The sequence below is a fragment of the Serinus canaria genome, chromosome Z (assembly GCF_022539315.1).
Source record: "Serinus canaria isolate serCan28SL12 chromosome Z, serCan2020, whole genome shotgun sequence".
Lineage (NCBI taxonomy): Eukaryota > Metazoa > Chordata > Aves > Passeriformes > Fringillidae > Serinus > Serinus canaria.
In genome coordinates this window covers 59,722,078-59,743,357 of record NC_066343.1, presented here as the reverse complement: position 1 = coordinate 59,743,357, position 21,280 = coordinate 59,722,078, and the positions used below count along the sequence as shown (strand labels likewise).

General features: G+C 36.6%; 1 protein-coding gene across 1 annotated transcript in view; it reads left to right on the top strand.

Moving 5' to 3' along the window:
* The first annotated feature begins 15,331 nt into the window (after window positions 1-15,331).
* The window catches only part of ITGA1 (integrin subunit alpha 1), a 72,272-nt gene continuing 66,323 nt past the window's right edge, over window positions 15,332-21,280 (top strand). The window contains exon 1 of the mRNA XM_030237179.2: window positions 15,332-16,080. Coding sequence (XP_030093039.2) covers window positions 16,053-16,080 — 28 coding nt within the window. The 5' untranslated portion in view covers window positions 15,332-16,052. The remainder of the gene's footprint in view (window positions 16,081-21,280) is intronic.

Below are 21,280 nucleotides of genomic sequence, written 5' to 3'. Positions count from 1 at the left end.
ATTCACCTAATTTATTTTTGTCTGCCTTTCAGATTTTATGCCCCTTTACAGTCTTCCACTTGGTTGCACATGAGAAACCTGTTGTCGGATAATTTTATGATGCCAGTTAAAAATTAATCTCAATGAGATTTTGTTGCAATCAAATAATGCACATTTTAGACATATTGTTTCTTGAAAGGTGAAGAATGACCTAAACTATTTAATAGATCAAGAGCTTTAAAAAGCTTAACATGTTTTGTTGTATTGGGGAAATAAGAAAAAAACTATCTGTCTCAATAAAAAAGAAAGCCAGGGAAATTTCATCAAACTGATTTTATCTCTTACAGGAAGTATTCTATTAACTTAATTCAGGAAAACCATTTTTTTATTCCAATAAGTTCGAAAACCTTGCACAGTTCAGTGTATAAGAAGCATGAGATGCAAACATGAGTGCTCAGTGGTCTGTTTGAGAAAGCACATTCCATCACACTTCAAGGCACACTCTGCGCCAACTCCTACACTTTGAGCTGACTTCTACACATTGTTTCAAATCCAACCATCTTTTAAGTAATACTCCTCAGTGACTTTTATTTAAACAAAAAAGACTAAACCTTGACCCTCCATTTGTCTAAGATAACTATAATCCTTGTAAGTGTTAGACCTGGGATAAAGAACTGTGGTTTCAGAGATATCATACAATGCATTGTCAGGAAAAGGCGTGGATAGCTTGCATACGAAATTTCCTGAAAACTATGTTTACAAGGAATTTGCTTTGTTATAAAATGTTTAAAGCCTTTCTACCTCGTATTAAACGCTGTTCTCTTGAGAATATACATCTCACAATATTTTTAATTCTTACAGCAAAATAGAGTATATGGTTTTCCCTCAAGTATTTCTGTTCTAGATAGAAGTTAAGCTGGCATGAAAATTTCCATGGCCTTTCATAGGTGGGAAAATACAATCCACTAATTATTATAGCATCTGCTTTTGCGCTGACCTCTGTAACAGGAAATAGAGCACAAATGACCCAATAAAACCGGTGATAAAAAATATAAATAACATCTTGCCTTCTTGCTATTGTGCTGGCTATTCTGCATTTCTGGACGTCCTGTATCACAATATAACTCACAACATCATGCTGCAGAAAGACATTGGAGAAAAACTGTCTGGGTTTTGGCAAGTTGCTGGAAAAGGAAGCTGCTAAGCTGCATATAAAAACTAGGTTTAGAAAACTACTTCACTAGCCTATTCCTATAAGCAAATAGTACATAATAATACATATTGTTTAGACATAAAATGCAATTCCTCTCAGCATATGTAACTATGTATTTGAGTCATTGAAAATACATATTAGGCTTATAACCCTAATTATAAGTGTTGTATTTCAAGAGTAAAAGTACTGTGAATTTAAATTGTTCATCTGCTTTAAAAAATCATACCATAATCATACTATTCAAGTTATCATAGATACTCTCGTGTGTTGCTTGAGTCACAGCATTTCACTCCCTATTTCAAGGTGAAAAAAAAACCAACAGAGACAAAATCAAGTATTATTAATCAATCAATGACTGTAATTTTTAAATATATCTTAAAAATCTTTTTTGATGTAATCAAGCATTCAAAGTATCTGATTTTTTTTTCAATATGGTTTGTCTAAATGGGAGATGTATGTCTCTTGAAAATTTTAGGATTTCTCATTGGGGAAGGGGAAGAAGGGAGGGAGGGGAGGGGAGGGGAGGGGAGGGGAGGGGAGGGGAGGGGAGGGGAGGGGAGGGGAGGGGAGGGGAGGGGAGGGGAGGGGAGGGGAGGGGAGGGAGGGGAGGGAGGGGAGGGGAGGGGAGGGGGAGGGGAGGGGAGGGGAGGGGAGGGGGAGGGGAGGGGAGGGGAGGGGAGGGGAGGGGAGGGGAGGGGAGGGGAGGGGAAAATGGCTATTTTCTGAGAGCAAAGACAGCTCCTCACCTACTATGACTTCTTTCTCCCTTCACCCACATCTCTTATCAAAAACCTTTCCCCATGCCATGACAACAATGCTGTTGCTATGCTGAACTTCTAAGCATGATAATTATCTTTCTTCTATTATGTATGCTGCTTCATTGAGACTTTAACATCATCCTACACAGGAACTGGTGGAAAAGATGAGTATCTAATTTAACACAATTTGACCACACTTCCCCAGACTTGTGAGACCATACCCAGTCCTCTGCTTCTCCCTCAAATGGAATCATCTGAAACTGACTACTCGGTTCAAAGATTACTTGGGAAAATGGCACATATGCAATAGAACTGATAAGCTGACAGCATAATTGCATGATCTTCAACTCCAGAAGGGTGATTAAAATCAGCAAATTAGAAGCTGAATAGGGAATATTTTTGTTATCTTTTGAAAACACCATTTCCTTGACCAAAAGGGGTCACCACAATTACTCAAAATTTTTCTCTTGCATTTTAGCAGGGCCCTTACAAAGACAAAAAAAAAAAAAAAAGGAAAAATATTTCCTTAAAGAATATAACAAAAGACTAGGCACTGCAACTGTGAATTCTCCATCTGTCATGTGTTACTGTCTATCAATATAGATAAATAAGCATGTAAGAGAATTTGAAAGGAAAATCTATATACTGGAAATCCACTGATTTCCAGTGCCTTTTTCATACCCTGACACCCTTCATTATTCATTCTTTTCCTTCTTCTCTTTCTGTGACAGGAGATCTCACTTAAAAATAATATTTGAGCAATACCCATGTAATCCAAACAATGAACTCTGATACAATCAGTCATCACAAAGATATGTGAAAACAGTGGGGTTTTTAATTTGTCTTAGAGAAAGTGGAGGTTTTTCTCCCTTCTTAATTATGCCGATAAATCTTTGTTTGTCAACAGATGCAAAACAGATTTGTGACTACTATAGAAACACATTGAGCACAATTATCTCCCTGAAAATGCCCAGGGACATTCTTTGAATATATCAGGTCAGAAGCAGTTTTCTCTCTTTATGATTCTCTGAACAAGGGAATCCCCACTTTTTTTATTTTTCTATGGGCCATGATGCAATATAAAGATGTCCTCCCTACCAATGGATCCGTAATTAGCAGTTACATCAATCATATGGGTGGAAAATTGGAAAAACAATCTTTGCAATCCTAGCTACCTCCTTCATTATGTGTACATTCCCTTCAGAACATGTGTTGACATTCTGTCTCTAATTAAGCTATGAATAGCTAAGTCATGATTTTTTCCCAATTAAGGATTTCATTTCCAGCATGGATTCAAAACTTACATTTGTAAATCTACAGTTTAGACTTCTACCTCTCAGCTATCCACCAGAATGCCTCATAGACCATAGAGAAGAAAAGACTACTTCATGAGTTACCTAAACTTTTTCAGACCTCTTATGATATGATATCTTTAGGACGCTGGAAAAGCCTGATTCTCTTTGCTGGTTATTAGAAAAACCTAAACTAACCAGCTCAGGTAAAGATATCACCAACTATTTCAATACATTTTACTACCAGAACTTAGTACAGTTGGAGGTAAACACAGCCAGTACTGGGCTCCTTGTGCATTACAAGTAGCATCTTTCAATGTAAAGTGTATACTTTGGAGCTGGTTTTCCCTTCTTCAGGAAAAATGGTCAGTTTTCCGTTTGAAATTTTACTTCCATTCCCAAGAAAAATTCACCATTCAAACAAATCAATAAACCAAAAAATTAATAGAATTCCAGTTCACAGGTATTGAGAAGAATCCTTTCTGTTGGTTGCTATGACTATGTAAAGGCTCAGATTCCAAGTTTTTAGGAACCCATTTTGTGGGGTCATGACAGGAAAAAATGTCAAAATTATACACTGTCCTATGTATATCTGCCACGCTACGGCCTCAACTGCTTTAACAGGACTCATTTACATGTGGAATGTTGACAAACATTAACAGAGCTTAAGTTAATGTTTATATCTATAATAGGTGGTTTTGGTTTCTTTTGCTTTTTTTTTAATATGCTGGAGAGTGGAAAACACCTTGTTAACAGGAAACTAGCTTGTGTTCATAATAGACAGACTTTTAGGTTAATAGACAGACTTATAGCCTAACACTTTACCTCCTTCTATGCAAGGTTACACTCCTTTCTCCTTTTTTTCACAATATTCATCATCTTTGGAAGATATTGTAAAACTTATCCACTAAGCCCCTCTCACTTTCCTCCTTGAAATTCCCAGGATCTATTCAAATCAAATCAATTTGCACTTTTAAACCCAAATACAGTGTTGGCATTCTATTTGTGTGTGTGAATATAAATATAAATTTATATTGTATAATATCTAATATATTATTTAATACCTAATATCTAATTTAATATCTAATCTAATATCTAATATCTAGTATATAATATATAGTATATAGTAAATTATATATTATATATAATCTGATTTTGCATCACATCTCCTAAATTAGTCAAAATACATCCATGACTGAACTCAGTTTTTAATAGCATGAATCTGAGCATAGCACGCTGAGCTGGTTTAAGGGCTGGCTGCAATATTTTCATGTAAGAATCTGCATTTCTTTAATGACATACTATGTTTTTTTATACTTTTAAGTGCATATTCGCTCTCATGAAGTAGCTAATGCTTGTCTAATGAAATCCATTAAAAAGTTGAAAAACAGACTTAAGTTAAGCTTAGCTACTGTCTGCTTACACAAAAGTTATTGCCAGTGTTCAAAATAAGGAAAATCTTTGGTTTACAATAAAAGGGTATCAGTTCTAACACCATTCCTTTTCTTTGTTTTCTAATTTCTTCCTCAGCCTTACTGACTTGAAGACAAATCTGAAGATTCTAAAAACTGTTTAAAAAAACAATAACTAATAGCTTAGATAGATTAAAAGAATGAAAATTTGTTTCTAAAACTGGCAGAATGGTATATTTTGAATATTATATAAATGTATATTTTATCTAACCTAAAAAGAGAACTTTGAGAAGTTTAATGAGAACTTTGCGTGCTGCAGTAGGTTGGACTAAACAAGCATAACAGCCATAGTAATTCCCTTGACCTTAATGTCTGTTCATTCTAAAACAAATTTATGGCCACAACACAGGAAATTCCTTAGCTATAACAGGCCATCTTCTATATTTTGCAGGCCTAAAATTTTGGAGAAAATCAGTAGAATAGATCTTGAAACACATGCAGGAACTTACCTTTTTTAATATAAAATGTCAGAACCAAGGACAACATTATATACAAAGTATTTAATCAAATTGATTGATTTAACAGCTTGGGTTATTTTAAAATTATATAATTTTTTTATTGTGAATTGATTAAAGAAAAAACAATACCGAGTAATTATCTGAATTTACAAGTTTCTTTGCCCCTCCAAAATAGTCCAAATTATGCTAAACAATGTAAAATAATTACTCTAATATAATTTATCAAGAAGAGTTAAATAAAATTATAAGAAGTCAGTTCTGTAAGATTTTCATCGCAATGCTTGTATCATTGTATTTCTTACATCAGTATACTAATTACTCTAATTTTATTTCTACAAAATATAATAATTTACTAGCAATCTTCGCAAATGATCTCTTGCAAATTTGTCTATCAAGCTGTCTATGCAGACAAAATTCGGAAAAGACAATAACTAAAAAAAGATCAAGTTCAGAGTATTCCTGACATACATTCATAAAAATACAAAATATCACATACTGATACCACGTGCAAAATGTCAAATAGGAAATTGGGTTTCACTGTCTTGAATGCTCATGCTTTGTAGAAAATCATAGTGCGTACCTACACTGCTACATAATTTCCTGCATAAATTCCTTTTACATTGAACACATGACTAAAAACAGTAAAAAATTGGATCTCACAGTTTCTTTCTCTGTTAGCCTGAGTGACTGTTTTGAAAAGAAATCCTGTGACTTTTCAAAGCTCACTTCTCTCCAGTCTTGCTATTTCCCATGCGAAATACTCAATTCTGATTCAGCATGGTAATCACTACTGGAAATCTTGCTGTCATAGCTGTAGCCAAGATTGCTGTTTATCTTAAATTAGATATTATGACTATAAGACACTTATGAGTGTGGTCTAAACTTCCCTATTTCTGTACCCCTTTTTTTATCTTGCTAGTTAGAAAGGTCTTCATGCTGCTCTATATACCACCAGCTGGCTCTACATGACCCAAACACACAATTAGAACTAGTATAAATGTAAGTATGAAACTAGCTATAAATTAATTCACATGTTTTTACATGAGTTATTGGAATTATTAACACACATAATTTATACATGTTCCTTTTCTGGGTTAAGTACAGTTGGCCCATCCACCCCGGTTACAATCAGTAGAATTCTGTCTCAGATTGATGGTACGTGACACGTCATGATATGAATCCATCCAGGCCTGGTGTTAGCTGGACTGTGGCTGCCCTTCACTCACAGCCTTCACTGGTATTTTTTTGAATTAAGGGGATACAACAGTACATTCTTTACTTGCAAACCATATGTAAAACATCTACAGAAGCAAGGAGCTTTCTGGAAACCCAGGCTGTCTTCTCTTGCCTCAATCTGCAGAGACTCAAGGTCCTCCAAAGTTCATAATATCAATGGTAATATTTTACCCACGTTTCAAGGGGAAAGCCCATAACTACAAGGCCTACCATGCTGGTTAGTTCCTGAATGAGTTTGTGAAGATGTTGGTATTTTTTCACTTTTTCCATCACAGCCTTTAAAGATGTGTCAGGATACACATGTCGCACAGTCACAGCCACCACAGAAGCTTGGTTCTCCTTCACAAAACTTATGTCCAGTTCCTATAACTCATTGCTGTCATCTCTTATACGTGGTTCCTGAAGCACTGTCCAATCTTTCTTTTTAGCTTCTTTTGATAAGATTTCACAGATGTAATTGTGCCTGTATCCTGTATGAGTGGGCAGTTTCCAATGATATGGAAGCATGTTTCATTCCCAGCCTGGCAGTGCCTGAAGGATTAGATGTACGTTTCCTGTCTACTCCTTGTCAGGAGCTCTCTTGTGTGGTAAATGCTAACAGTGGAATCTTCTCAGACAGATGTGAAGTATAATTTCATCCTGTTCCAGTTGACCATACAGTTCTTATTTTCTCCAATGCAAGAAGAATACTTCAGGGAGACAAGCTCCTATCACCACACCACTACCAGCCTTATTTTCCTAATTGTCACAGTGTATCTAGCAACCTCCACGCATCCACATACACCAGTATTCATGTCATCCAAGTAATTATAAACATGGAAACTGGGATTGAAATCTTTAGCTCCCTGCCTGACCATTAATTCACGAGCCCAGGAAACACATTTGAAAAGGTGCTGCTAATCTACAAAATACTGCTCCTGGAGGACTGTGACTACTGTCCCCAAATCAGCTTATAGAATGGGCAACAAATGTCAAATGGACAAAGCTGGTGAGATACCAACTCCAGAGGATTCCTGAACAAAAGTCATCTGAAGAATACTTCAAAATCTCAGGAGAAACCCTCCAAAATATTTTTGAGGAAAATATTCTACTTTATTTTAAGCAGCTTTAAAGCAGTGATAATGACTTAGCTGTGTACTGAAGAAAGAAATTACTAGAAGACATTACTACATTTTGGTATCTGAGATATGTATTCCTCCTTGGCTTAGTAAAATACTTTTAGAAAAGCTCATAAGAAAGGCCTTTTCAGAAAAGACTCTAAAATCAGATAAAATAGGTCTGAGAACAAACACGGTCAGTGATAAGACCATTCATTTTATTTTAATGAGAGCGCTCCAAGAGCACTCTTGAAAGCACTCTTGAAAATCCAGTTCTTTAAGCAGTCTAAACTCAGTTCTGTTCTGGTGACACAAGACCTTCCATTAGAGGCTGGAAAACTTCTAAAGAGGTTCAAGATGTCAGGCAGCTAAAGGTATGTTAGGTGCACAGGTATTTGATAATGGTGCCAGACTGACTTACTTGAGAAGCTGCAACCTATGTGTTCTGGACAAGGTCAAAAGGCTAGTTTGGCTGCAGAGTTTGGGGAAAATATTGCCCTGAATTTCTCCACAGGAAGTTATTTGGATTGCTGAGTTAAATTTAAAGCCACTGCAAAACATGCTGACCTGAACCAAGGTCTTTCCTCTGAGCCAGGCCCTATTGTAGAAATAAGATTTCCATAGACAGTAAATACAAATTAATCCAGGCATAACTCACATCCACTGCTTCATCAATAAGAAGATTATTAATAAAATTAATTCTGCCTCTGTTTTATATGTTGTTTATTTTAATAACCCCATAGTGGTCACTGGATACTTGGACACTTATATACTGTAATAAAAAAACTCTGGTGAAGGAAACACAATTTCTTTAGAGAGAAGACATAAAAGTTATATAGACTGCAGAAGCACAATAAATTGTTCATGCTTATTACACTGAAAGATATCTTGAAGATGAAGAAAAATTCTTTCTTTAGATGCTATGAAATAATACATTTATGAATTTTTTTTAATAATTTTCCCCTCTATCTGGATACAAATCCACCCTCAGGTCACTCTGAATCTGCCACTATTAATGAATCACTAGCATCTGAATAGATGCTACTCCACAATGGAACACATAGTAAAACACTGCACATCCGTCTTTGGGGGTTCTTGGTTTATACAATGTTAACCATGAATTCTGAAAATTTCTCTGTAACTAACAATTTGCCCCTTAAATTTTGAGTTCATTCTGGTCTCTAAAATTTCAGAATTTCTTATGAGCTGGAGGAAACATGTGCATCTTTATTTTTTCAGATTCTACTTTTACAACATATAGAAAATCTTTAGATATGCAAATAATTAGGCATATTTAGACATGCAAAATGGCATAGCAATGACAGATCTTCAGTATCATTTCTATTGATTTCTAACTCAGTAGCTGAGCAGCTGAAAAGGAGAATAATACAGCATGAGCAACAGTTTTGTTTTTCACAGAGAATGAATTTTTAAACTAACAAAAAGCTACTAATCAAAAGTGCCTTATATTACAATGAAACTTCCTCTTTCATTATAACTACACAATTTAAACAATTTCTTTGAATTGCTAAAGTTATATTTGCTACACTTAAGGATCATTTTGCAGAAATGGAAAATGAGGTTTTTCTTTTAAAAAATGGGGGTTTTAATCAGAAAGTATTACCACCATTTGATTAAAATGCTCTAAGAAATCTCTCTTTTCGAATTAAAAAATAAACTCAAATATATGATTGCCCCGTGATCTAAATCTACTGATACTGTAAAGCAATTAGTAACATAAATTGCATATTTAAATTCAAAAATTTGATTTAAAAATTCTGCATTCACCTCTTCTCTGAACTTAGAGGTAATTACTCTGTTTGGATGCTCGTCTATCCATGGGGTTCTCCGGATAGCATTTTGGTTTTTGCATGGCTAGAACTGTGCTTCCAAAGCACTTTGGTGTCTGGATCAAACCTCCAGATCAGATGCTCTTTTCAGTTTCACTAAAGAACCTGATCCTGTAGATGCACTCAGAGTGTGCTCAGGACAAATTGATTCACAGTGATTTGCACTGCAAGGGAAATGGTCTTTTGAGTCCTTTGACAAGAAGACTAAGTTTTCATTCTGGTCATGAATCCTGGTCTCTGATTCCTTCTTCTAGGATAACACGCAGTCCATGTGCTGCTCAGAGCGTTTCCATTTAAGAGAATTAACCTAAAAGGACTGGGTGTATCCAGTGACAATTCAGTCATTTTAAAGGTTCTTTTGGCTAGCTGAAGGCTTATGGTGATGTGTAGGCAGTGTGGTCCTGGTATGGATAGTCTTGGGAGCCTCACATTTGCCGCCTTGTTCCATGATTTCCTGGCCGCGCCTGTTTCACACACAATCATACTCATGTCTGTCTTATTTAAAAGGGTTGATATGGAAAAGCAAAATGTCCTCATTTATCTGCATAGTACTCATCTGACAGGGCTTATACATGTGTATTCAGTCATGTGACACACATGTTAATCTATTGGTCACTTGAGGAGAGCACATCTCATGATCTCAAGAGCTACACAACTGTGCCTGCATGGGAAAAAAATGTTCAGTGCAGCAGTTTCCACAGATAAAATTCAGCATATTGCTTCAGACCTGAAGAAACCTCAGCTCTCCAGTACAGATTACTAGTTTCAACAGAACACTACAACTAGTTAGGGAAAAGACTGCTGGTTTTGACGTGACTCTGGGAAACTGAAGATGCTTTTTAAAAAGTCTTTCAATGTGAAGAAGAAGAGCAACTTATAATTCTGACTTTGAAGCTAAGTGCTTTTTTAATCTTCTAACAAAATTTTGCATATTACCTTCTCTGTCAGCTGTCCACTATTTCAATATGATCCTCATTCAGAAAGATCCAGACTTCCAGACCACAAAACAAATTACTTAAATAGACAGGTAGATGGAGCAGTGGGATGTGAATTACGAGTCTCTGCAGGTAAAAATTATTGTAGCACCCCTGAAACAGAGTTACTGCAATCTACAGGAGTTCAAACCCAAGCAGGAGCCCGGTTTGCAACTCCACCAAAAAAAGGTAGCAATGTGTTCCTCGCTGTTTCAAACTTCTAATTTCTTGTAAAATCACACCATTAAAAAAAAAGAGATAATTCTTGCAAAAAGCTGAAATTTCTGCACTAAAGGGATCTTTTTCTTTCTTGTGTGTGGGCTGTTTTTCTGGGGTGAATTGTTTATTTCATTTTAGTGTGGGTTTTGTGTGTTTGCTTGTGCTGAGTTTTCATATTAGTTTTTTGCAGGTTTGTTTTGTTTGTTGGTTTTTGGGGCATTTAGTTGGTTGGTAAATTTTTGGTATTTTATTTTGCTATTTTAATGCAGGCCATAAAACATAGGCTGTCATCATGACCACATTTGTGTTCCTACAAAAAAAGCAAGATTTTTTTTCTTCATTATTAAGAAGATTAAAGGAAAGCTTGGGCAGTGATCCAAATTTGAATACTGCTTTTGCATTGAAAGCAACACAATAGACAAGGAAGAAGAATGTGTGCATCAAGGAAAAAGGAGAGAGACGATGTTTCTATCTATTGGGAAAGAAAAAAATTAATATAATTAGTTTTCACAGAGTTAGTACAATCAAAGCTACCTTTTTTCTGTAACCAAACAGTAATAAGTAATTATGTTATGCAGACCAGCTGTGAAGGTAACAAATACAGTGCAATGCAATACAATGTAAGATTCTACAGACTATGTAATTATTTTGAGAAATTAGTGACATCAATTAGCCTCCCTTCACAGCATGCTCTCAGTAAGTTATTCTTTTATACAGCTTCATAAATGAAATCTATCTGAACAATAAATAATATTGGTTATACAACATACCACAAGTAGCATGTTAAAAACAAAACAAAACACTTAATTGCTAAGAAGCAGTAATAAAAAGAAAAAGAAATGTGTGTGCAGAACTACAGAAAGCCCAAGGCATTAATGAAAATAATTAACCCTCCACACTGGCCTCATTGCAAATCTTCTTTGTATATTGCAGCGTAATTACTGCACTGATGTTAACAACTGAGTTTTTATACCTACCTTTAGTCAAAAATCCTATAAACACATTGCAATTTCTAGGTTCTTGATTTTGTATAACACAATAATAATTTCTGTTTTTCAACCCTCCACACTTTAAATTACCAGTTCAATTCCCCTCAGACTCAATGCCATAGCTGCAGTGATGTCAGTGCTGCAGAAACAGTGCTCCGACACACAAAATTTTGACAGGCCAGAGAAGTCAGTACCTCATTCATGTGGAATAGACTGTGTTCTGTAGTGTATAGTTTGAAGAACTATATATTCATGCTAAAGTTTGGTAGTGTACTATAGAGCTCAAAGATAACTTACAAACACGTACATAGGTAAGTAAATAAGCAAGCAGAAATCTCCCAAAAATTAAAAAGATTGGTAGAAGATATAGAGTAGTAAATGATACTGTACAAACTCATCTCTTTCTGGTCTTCCTGTATTTTTGTGGTATTCCTAATTTTGATCTCTACAAATTTAGAATGAATATTTAAAAACTTGTACCTAGAGAAAATGCATAAAGAAAAGCAGCACAGCTGAGGATGTGAGACACTTGAGAACCGCTAAGGAGGAAAATCAGAATTTTCAGTAAGAACACAGGCTGTATATTAATTTGATTCACAGTTACACTATGATATTTGATACATAATCCAAAAAAAGAACAAGAAGAAATGAAAGATATTGTAGAGAATAGATTTAACACAGACACAAAGGGCATTTTCTATAACATTTCCTACCGACATTATTTAAACTAACACTGTCTGCAAAACAAAAATTTTATAGAGATCCTTTTGTATAGCAAAAAGGATTTTTGGCACATTTGTACCACTGGTAAATACAGATGGAGTTGAAGCATGGGCATTCCCCAAGAATATCAAATATCAGTTAAAAGCTGAGCTGTAAAACTTGAAAAGATTTATGCATAGAGTACTTCATACAAAATCCTGCAAGGTCTTAGTTCTGGTACTTGAAGAAGAAGCCCTTGAATAGTTCAGACATAATAAGAATCAGACTACAGACCCACAAGTTATGCCTAGTGAATTCTAGTATGATCCTAGAATCAGATAGGAAAAAATGGAGATTACAAAAATGAACAACAAAGTCATCAAGGTAAAAGACGTGTTGGAGACTGTGGATAAGCAAGTGTAAGAAAAAAACATAAATGTAAATTACCACTAATCCACAGTGCAATGTAAACTATCCAAGATTATAATGTGCGATATCAATGATAAATATTCACTTAGAAATTATATGAACACATTCTGTAGTATTTTCCATTCAGTGTAATAACAACAATGAACACTGCAGAAGCATGAAACATCTCTCTTAAAATATCAATGCTGTCATACTATTCCTTTATTAGAAGAAAATTAGACACACTTCTGGCTATTTGAAGTCAGTCTTGCATTGTGCCTTCCTCTCTTGTGTTACAGATTAGAGATCCTTCTCACACAACAAGTAAAATAAATTAAAATTGCTCATACCTTCTTTAAGAGGGGAAGAAAAAAACCCATGAAAAATGAGTTATACGTAAATTAGAGTCACACTATGTTAGACTGCCTGCCTTTGAAACTATTTGAAAAACTTTGGTTACTCTTTCTTCAGCCCTGACCTTTGGGACAAAAAGCATTTCCACTGGTTGGGGTTATTTTGCAGGAATAACACCTCCTAGAGGGGGGAGGAATTGTGTCTTTCTGATATTTTTAATTTTTGCTGCCTTTTCAAAGTCTAGTTTTTCAAAGTCTTTAAGCTAATCTTTAATCAGAAATACTTCATCAGATTCTATGAAACTACTGTGTACTTATTCTATATCTCATATTCTAAAACAAGTTGCTGAAACTGAGTTAGGAGGCACAGTTCAAAGTTACAAATTATGTTTCATTTATAGCACTGAGGAAAAAATCCTTCCTCAGCATTCAGTGACATCTAAGAAAGACATAAATCATGCAAGCTAACTATATTCTTTTAACTAAATTGACCTTTTTCTTTTATCCATAACTATGGGTAATGATTTTGTATACTATTACAATCCACTGAAACTAATACTTGTTTTCTCACATTAAAAAAAACCTAGTATCTTATCTACTTCTGGGCCTCACTGAGCTTCATCTAGAGATTCCTGCTTAAAATAGATTTGCTCCTTACTACTACTGTATGAAACCTTGAACTCCGAGAATTTAGCAACATGTTATTAACACAGCTTGAACTACTGCACATACAGCAACATGAACTGTGAAAAGGAGGTTTGAGTTTTTTCTGGTATGACACTCCAAAACAGATAGTTGTCTGTAAGTCTGTTGTGTATTTTACTTTCTTGAATGTGTTCAAATAAATAAGAAATGTTAGCTCAGTCCAGCAGTTAATCTTTTCTAATGTCTTCCTTTTGACATTGCCTATGCAAGACATATAGGACACCACCACAAAATCAAATTAATGAATCATAATATTAAGAATAATTTGGTAAATATTAGGAATAACTCTTCACCAAAAATGTTTCTTTTTATTCTCAAGAAGTGCTATTCTCCAATATGATATACAGTCTCCACATATTCACCAAATGCTTAATATATTTCATATAGGCTTGCATTTATTTCAGTCCAAGAGAAAATCTTTAGCTTCCCTGCTTCTTCCCCTGATGTAATACATTTAATCAGAATAAATAAATAAATAAATAACCCTTCACTATAATTTGAATCCAAGCTCAATTCCTTCATTTAGCTGAAGTACAGTGACAGAGGGAATACAAAGGTTTGGTTGTTTGGTCTGCTTGCTTGGTTTAGATTTTTTTCAAGAAAATACAGCAGTCCATCTGTATTTGGTAGGTGGAATATATCACTAAAAAGAGTATAAAAAACCCCCACTTTTATAACCCAGACGGTGTTGACTTCTGTGGATTACCACTCAGCACCCAGACTTGTAATTCTGTAATAAACCGCAACATCAACTCTGTGTGCTGTTGGCTCTAGAACACTGGGTTACAAACTCTGTTTTGGAGTAACAGTAGTAGTAACACAACTGACTGGCAAAAATGAAATGACAGTTTTCCATAAACTCAGTCTTCTTTTAGTTTGGATGCTATTTCCATTTCCTTTAATTTTATGCATAAAACCTTTGACTGGAAAAAATGTGTCTTGTCTTTTAAACTGGAACCAACCAAGCTCAAATTCTCATTCAGCAGAAGTTACACATGAACTTAATTTCATCAACTTTGAGTAGTCCCACTGAGTATCTTTGCTCTTAAAACCAGCTTTAAAATGGTGCAGTTTTCTAAAATTTCCACAGATCTACAAGGTGCACCCTAAGTGTTCTCATGAAATTAAGACAGAAGCTGGAATATGCAATAAGCTATTATAGTGCTTATTAAAAGCTGCAGTTTATTAGTCTCAAAGGAACTCACCAAATTCCACTAATTTCCACTTACTCACCAAATTCTTTGCTCCAAGTCAAGGAAATTATAAAGGATTTTTCTAGAAGCACCAAAATTTCAAAATCCTTATATTTTGGCTTTTTTTTTTCTTTCTTGAGGGACTATGGATTCCCTTGTTTTATGAGCAATAAAATTATTTTTCACCAGGTCCAGTGTGGGATCTCATACACTACTGAAAGGGTGCCACTCCACTTGAGTGGCAAGCTCAAAAAGCTGGTAAGTTCAAAAAGTCCTGCAAAACTACTCCTTTCCTGTGTGTGCAACAAACCCTGAAAATCTCTGCTCAAGGGCCTGGCTGATTATTACCTTTGCTATTTATACATTTATTTACTAGTGAAGTCGTTTTAGGGGGCAGGGAGAGTGGGAAGGCATGCCATGCAAACGTTCGATAGAGGAGGGCAAAGGCAGCTGTCTGGTATTTATGCAGCGAAGCACAGGAGGACGCAGAGACTTGAGAGAATCGCCCACTGTCTGAAGAGTTACTGTGTCTCCAGAGCCGCCGAGAATGGGGAGGGGGTGGCTGGCTTCCTCTTGCAGGCAAATGACCGACCGTAAGAGAGCGTTTTTAAGGGGTGATGTCAGAGAAATTAAACTCGAGCAGTCAAACACACCCCCCTACCTCAACGACGTGTTTCTTCTGTTCTTACGGCGAGAGAGGTGGCTGTGTAGCACACCCAGCTCACTCCTGCCCTACTGGGACAGGGGCTGGCCGGCGGCAGACACTTAATTAATTATGAACCGGGAGATGTCCCTTTAAGGTCTGCTGCGCTCTCAGAGAGTGTTTCGTGGGGGAGATTTGGCTTTATTTGTACATCCTAACGCTGGGCTAATTCAACGGAGAGGTTTCCAAAACTCAGAGACCTTTAGGGGGTGGGTGAGGGGGAAACTGTGTGCGGTGGGAGGAAGCTAAACTCTCCTTAAACGCGAAGAAGCAACGTAAAGACTGGATAACAAACAGGAAATGCCTTACTCGGCTGCGAGGCGGACGGGCGGTGCAGAGCGCTGAGCTCCACCGGCAGCGCAGCTCAGCCGGGCGCGCCGGCGGCAGGACCGCTCCCGCCACCCCTGCCCTCCGCCCGGGCTCCCGGCCCCCGGCTCGCAGGAGCCCAGGCATGGCTGCCTCCTACTGGATGCTGACAGGTGAGTAAAGCCCTGTTTCTGCCTTGCTTTGAAGACCCGGGTCCCTAAAGCAGCCCTGCTGCCGACGGGAAGAGGGTGAAGCTGGTAGGGTCTGGCACCCAAGGGACGGCGCCCTCCCGCCCAGCTCCCTGGCCCGGGAGTGCCCTTCCCGGAGCTGCCCTCCAGCCGCAGGCTGTGAGGAACCTCCTCGTTTTGCTTCTCTCTGGGAACTGTAATTCCAAAACCAATTACAGAATCTGCGGGCAAGGAAGGGGTGGTTGCTAGATGAGGATGAATGACTGAGAAGGCATACTGTAATTGAATCTGGCTTGGAAGAAACAAATTTATTTGATTTTGTTGGTTTGGTTCTTGGTTGGTTTTGGAGGCTTTTTTTAATTAGGGTAGACTTTTCGCTTTCCTCTGTTTGGCTTTCAGACTTCTGACTGGTAAAAGGGAAGTGAGGAAGCACTCACTCACTTCAGAAAGATGAGTTCATCCGGAGATGGAATATGTAATATTTCCTTTTAGGGGTTCATTGACTGTTAGTGACTTACTTGCTTTCCTAGAAAATAGACTGCAGCAAGTAACAATGTCCCTAGCTAGTCAATCTGTAGTCACATTTTGGATCTGAAATCAGGGGATCCTTAGAAGTGGGAAAGAAGCTAAGGCAGTGCTAGGATTCATGGGCTTGGAAACTTGGACATTGAACTCCACAGCAGCTCATGCGCTGGCAAGCAGCACACAGTGAACCTGAAGCAGTTCCCCCCCTGGAACAGGGGAAGAAATCAATTTCATAAGAACTGTCCAAATGCAGGCAGCAGCAAGTGGGGAAAAGGCAAAACTAGAGTTTTCCCCTCTTCCCTCTGTGCTTATTATGCAAGACAGAAACTGGACAGACACTGGAAATTCTGAAAATCTGAATATAGGATTTTGGCATGCCATATTTAGTTCTTGTTCTTAACTGTCTTCATTACTATTACAGTGACATACTCCAAAACATGCTTTTGTTTGTGTTCCTTCAAAGAAGGACACTTTGTAAAACAGCAACAATTTAGTGAGCCACAACTTCACTTCAGAGCTGCAGAGTTACCACTGGTAATGCTGACAGATAATGAATTTATCAATAATGAAATAAAGGTTTACTGTCAGATAGGAAAACATTTCGAGTCTCATCTGGATTTGCCAGGTGATGACTTTTTGGTGGTGGTGTCATGGGGGTTTATTTTTTAAAAGATTGGTGGGAAAGAGAATAGACTTAGAAATAAGAGAAGGCATTACCAGGTAAAGGATTCAAGTTGTCTCTAGTAAATAAGGGAAGTAGTCCTACATAAACAAGTCAAAATATCATAAAAATATGGATAAGGGGTTTTCTTCACAAAGAAAAATATAGTGGCACTAAAACATAATTTAAAGATAAATTACAGTCTATTCTTCCTTTAAAGAAAAAAAGCAGCAAATAATCTGGCACATCCTAGCAGACAAAAAGAATATAAAGTAAAGGAGGCACATAGAGATGTTATGTACATTTGTGTATTTATATAGATTTTTGTTCTTTTTTTTTTTTTTTTTTGGCTTGTTTTGATGAGACCTCTAAAAATCTTGACCACAGAAGGTCTGACAGGCAAATAGACTGATGTGCAGAGAATTGAGAAGCCTGACAAGGGCTGAGTAAAACGATCTATGGCAAAAGACTGAATTAGTAAGCTTGTCTCTCTAGTAGAAAAAAAACTAAGGCAAAATGTTGAACATTTCACATATATCTGTTTATCCAAACATTATTGCTGAGGATATTATTCCAGATGTCAATGTTTCTTTGTTCTGTGAGAGCACTAAGTCATGACTTTCCAGATCACATATGTTGGTTTCCAAAGGTATTGATGAATACTTGGTTCTCCAAATCCAACAAAGGACAAAAGAAAATCAATATAAGTGACAATGCATAAATCTCAGGGAATATTCAGAATATTTCTTACTCTTCAGGTAAAGAATTGCTAGGCTACCAAAAAAGCCCACCCCTTTCTCTTTCACCAGGACTTTTGATGAAGCTGGATGAAAACTATAATGGATGGTTGAGTTTACTTCAGCTGGCCTCTATGTAAGAGGTTTGACTAGGGATCTGCTGAAGTTTTCCCCAGCTCTAAATTTCAACAGCTAAGGAATGAAGAAGTCCCTTTAAAGGGTTCCATTACTTTAAAAGATTCTTCATTTAACAGTGCTATGCAAAACCTGTTCCCTCCTGAACTTCTCTCTTTATTTATGATGGTCTTGCTGTACTCATCTTTATAAGAGAAAAGATAAAGGTAAATAGATAAAGACAGAACAGTATGCAGAAAATGAAGTGGTCTTTGTTTAGAGTCTGTAGAGGCAGGATAGCCACAGAACAAAGACAAAGCATAAAAATAAATGTTTTCCCAAGTTTCCCTCTCCATCTGTCTCTTTTATCTTCCTCTGCTCTTGCAACGATAATGTTCAACATTTCTTAGCAGACCTTCCCCTACATCAGAGATTTTTTCCCATTAGTTTTTCTTATCCAGAATGTAAGCATGTTTGCATGAATTCTAGCTAAAATGGAAATAATATGGAGGAGATGGGATTTCCTATGAAAATGACCTCTTCTTGTCTAAAATCTGTATATAACCCATCTTCATAAAGTAGTTGACCAAGAACTGAAGATATAGGGAAGTGTGACTCAAACATTTTCAGAAAAGCCTTAGATAACCAACACAGCCCTAAAACCCCTAAGAATATATGCTATCACCATTTTCCTTTTATCTTGCATTGTACTTAAAAAGGTCCAAAAATGGATGTCAAATTGCAGCAATTAATAATACTGATAAAATTGTATATTCTGCAAGAACTCTTAGGTCCTACACATAGTCTCAGTCTTTACCAAGGCTGGAACAGGCTATGCAATTTTTAACTCTTATGTTAAAACTGTATGAAGAGTTAAAAGTACCTACTTGTTTTGGCTCTACCATGATCAAATTCATCTCTCTCCCTGTCATTAGCAAAATTAGAATGAACTTAGAAACTTCTATGGCTCTTAATTTTTTTGAGATATTTTCCTTCTACTGCTCATACTTTGACATACTCAAACAAATAATAATATCCTATATTTACTTTTTTACCAGAGTAGGCAAAACATCACCTCTAGTAAGTATTAGCCTTTGTAAGTTGACAATGGTCCTGCTGATAGTGGGTAAATCCATTGAAGTAATCCATTTGCCACTAAATATTTGTGGATCACTGCTCACAACTCTATAAAATCTTATAGCTTGCTGTTTGAGAAAAGGCCCATATCAAAACGTCTCTTTCTACATCAGTCAATTGAATATTTTGAGTGGCAACTTTGTTTCAAAGTTGGTCTTCTTTGGTTGTGGTTTTTTTTGTTGTGAGTTTTTGCTTTTGGGGTGTGTGAGATGGGCTGTTTGTATGCACGCATGTGCATTATTGTGGAGTTTTTAAATGCAGCAAGTTACCTGTTTTCCTGAACTGAATGTTTATCTTCTACTGTATGATACTGGATGCCAACTTGCAACCTTTTTCTAGAATATATTGCATCTCCAGGGATGTGAGGCTGCTTGTAAAATTTGACTGGCATGAATAAGCACAGAAAAGTTTGTAAATACACTGCTGTAAAAGAATAAAAAGTTAAAAATACATTTCAATGTGGAAGTTAAATATGCACCATAGCTATTTTTTCTTGAAAGAATAGCATGAGGTCAACTTTTGGAATTTTATAGTTGGAAAGAACCTAATGAAGAAAATTTGCCATAAATTCACCATTCAGCATTTATATAGATGAGGAACTATAAAGTCATGAATTCACCATTAAGCATTTATATAGATAAGGAACTCTGAGAGTAAAGTTGAATGCATACTCTCTCCTAAAGAAAAGCTGAATGCAGAAGTTTTCTGCCTCTGCTTTTGCATTAAAATGTAAATGCAAAATTATTATGTACAAGTTAAAAAAAACAGTTACTTACACATGTGCTTATGTTATATTCCCTTGGGTGGTCTTGCTTGATCCTGTAAAACTATTCACGCTAACAGAGTAAGGCATGTGTACTCACAGGAAGAGAGTCTGAGGTCTGATAAATAAATCCTATTATGTAATATCTGATAAAGTTGTTTTTACACCATTATCAAGCTTAGGGAAAAGGAATGCACATTACTGGGTCAGATCTGAGTTCACTGTCCTGTCACAACTGACTACAGCTAGATACTTCAGAGAAATTTATAGTTACACCATGATGGGAGATATGGGATTATTTTTGCTCACAGTAGTCTTATATCTCATCAAATTCTTGACTCCAAAGCCTCTCCAAGTCAGCAAATTCCATAATCACAGTGCGTTATTTTTTATTTAAAAAATAGCTAATGGAAACCAGAAACTTCCTTGTGACCACCTTCTCATGTGTAAGAAGATGCCCTCATGCTTTTCTATTATTAGATCAAGTGTGTAATCATTACAAACTTATCTGTTGCAATTGCTCTAACACACTTAGCATGGCACATTAGTGTGCCTACCTTCTCAACCTATTTTTATTTAATCCTTTCACATGCAAGCATTTTTTTCTATTCTTCATTCTTTCCCTTGTTCTAAATTTGCAATATTCATTGTTAAATGGAGTTTTTAGTGTTGTACAGTGTTTCAAAAATAAGCTACAGAACTAGAATTATAGATTTGAAGGAGCTGGAATGGACATTAAAGATCATCTAGTCCCAACCCACCCTGCCATGGGCAGGGACAATTCCCTCTAGACAATTCCCAGCTTCCTCAAGGCTTGTCCAATGAGTACCAGGGCTGGGGAAACCACAACCTCCCTGGGCAACCAGGGATTAGGCACTATTCTAGTGTGTAACCAGCCTCAAAGAAACATTTCTTCCTGTTATGTAACGTAAATTTCCCCTCTTTCAGTTTGTACACATTATTTATTGTCCTGTCACTACAGTTCCTGATGAAGAATCCCTCTCCAGCTTTCCTCTTCCCTGTCAGATACTGGAAGACTGCTATGAGAAGATTTCACACAACCCTCTCTTCTCCAATATTCCTCCCTTCTTGTATAGTGATATAATTTTTCATTATTTCTGGCTTGCTAAATTGGTTTAGGCTGCAAATTCAGCTGTGTATTGATGGTTCAGGTCCATTTTCTTTGCAATATCATGTCAAGTCATCTTATTTCTCCATGTGAACATCCAGCTTCGTTTGAAACGCGCT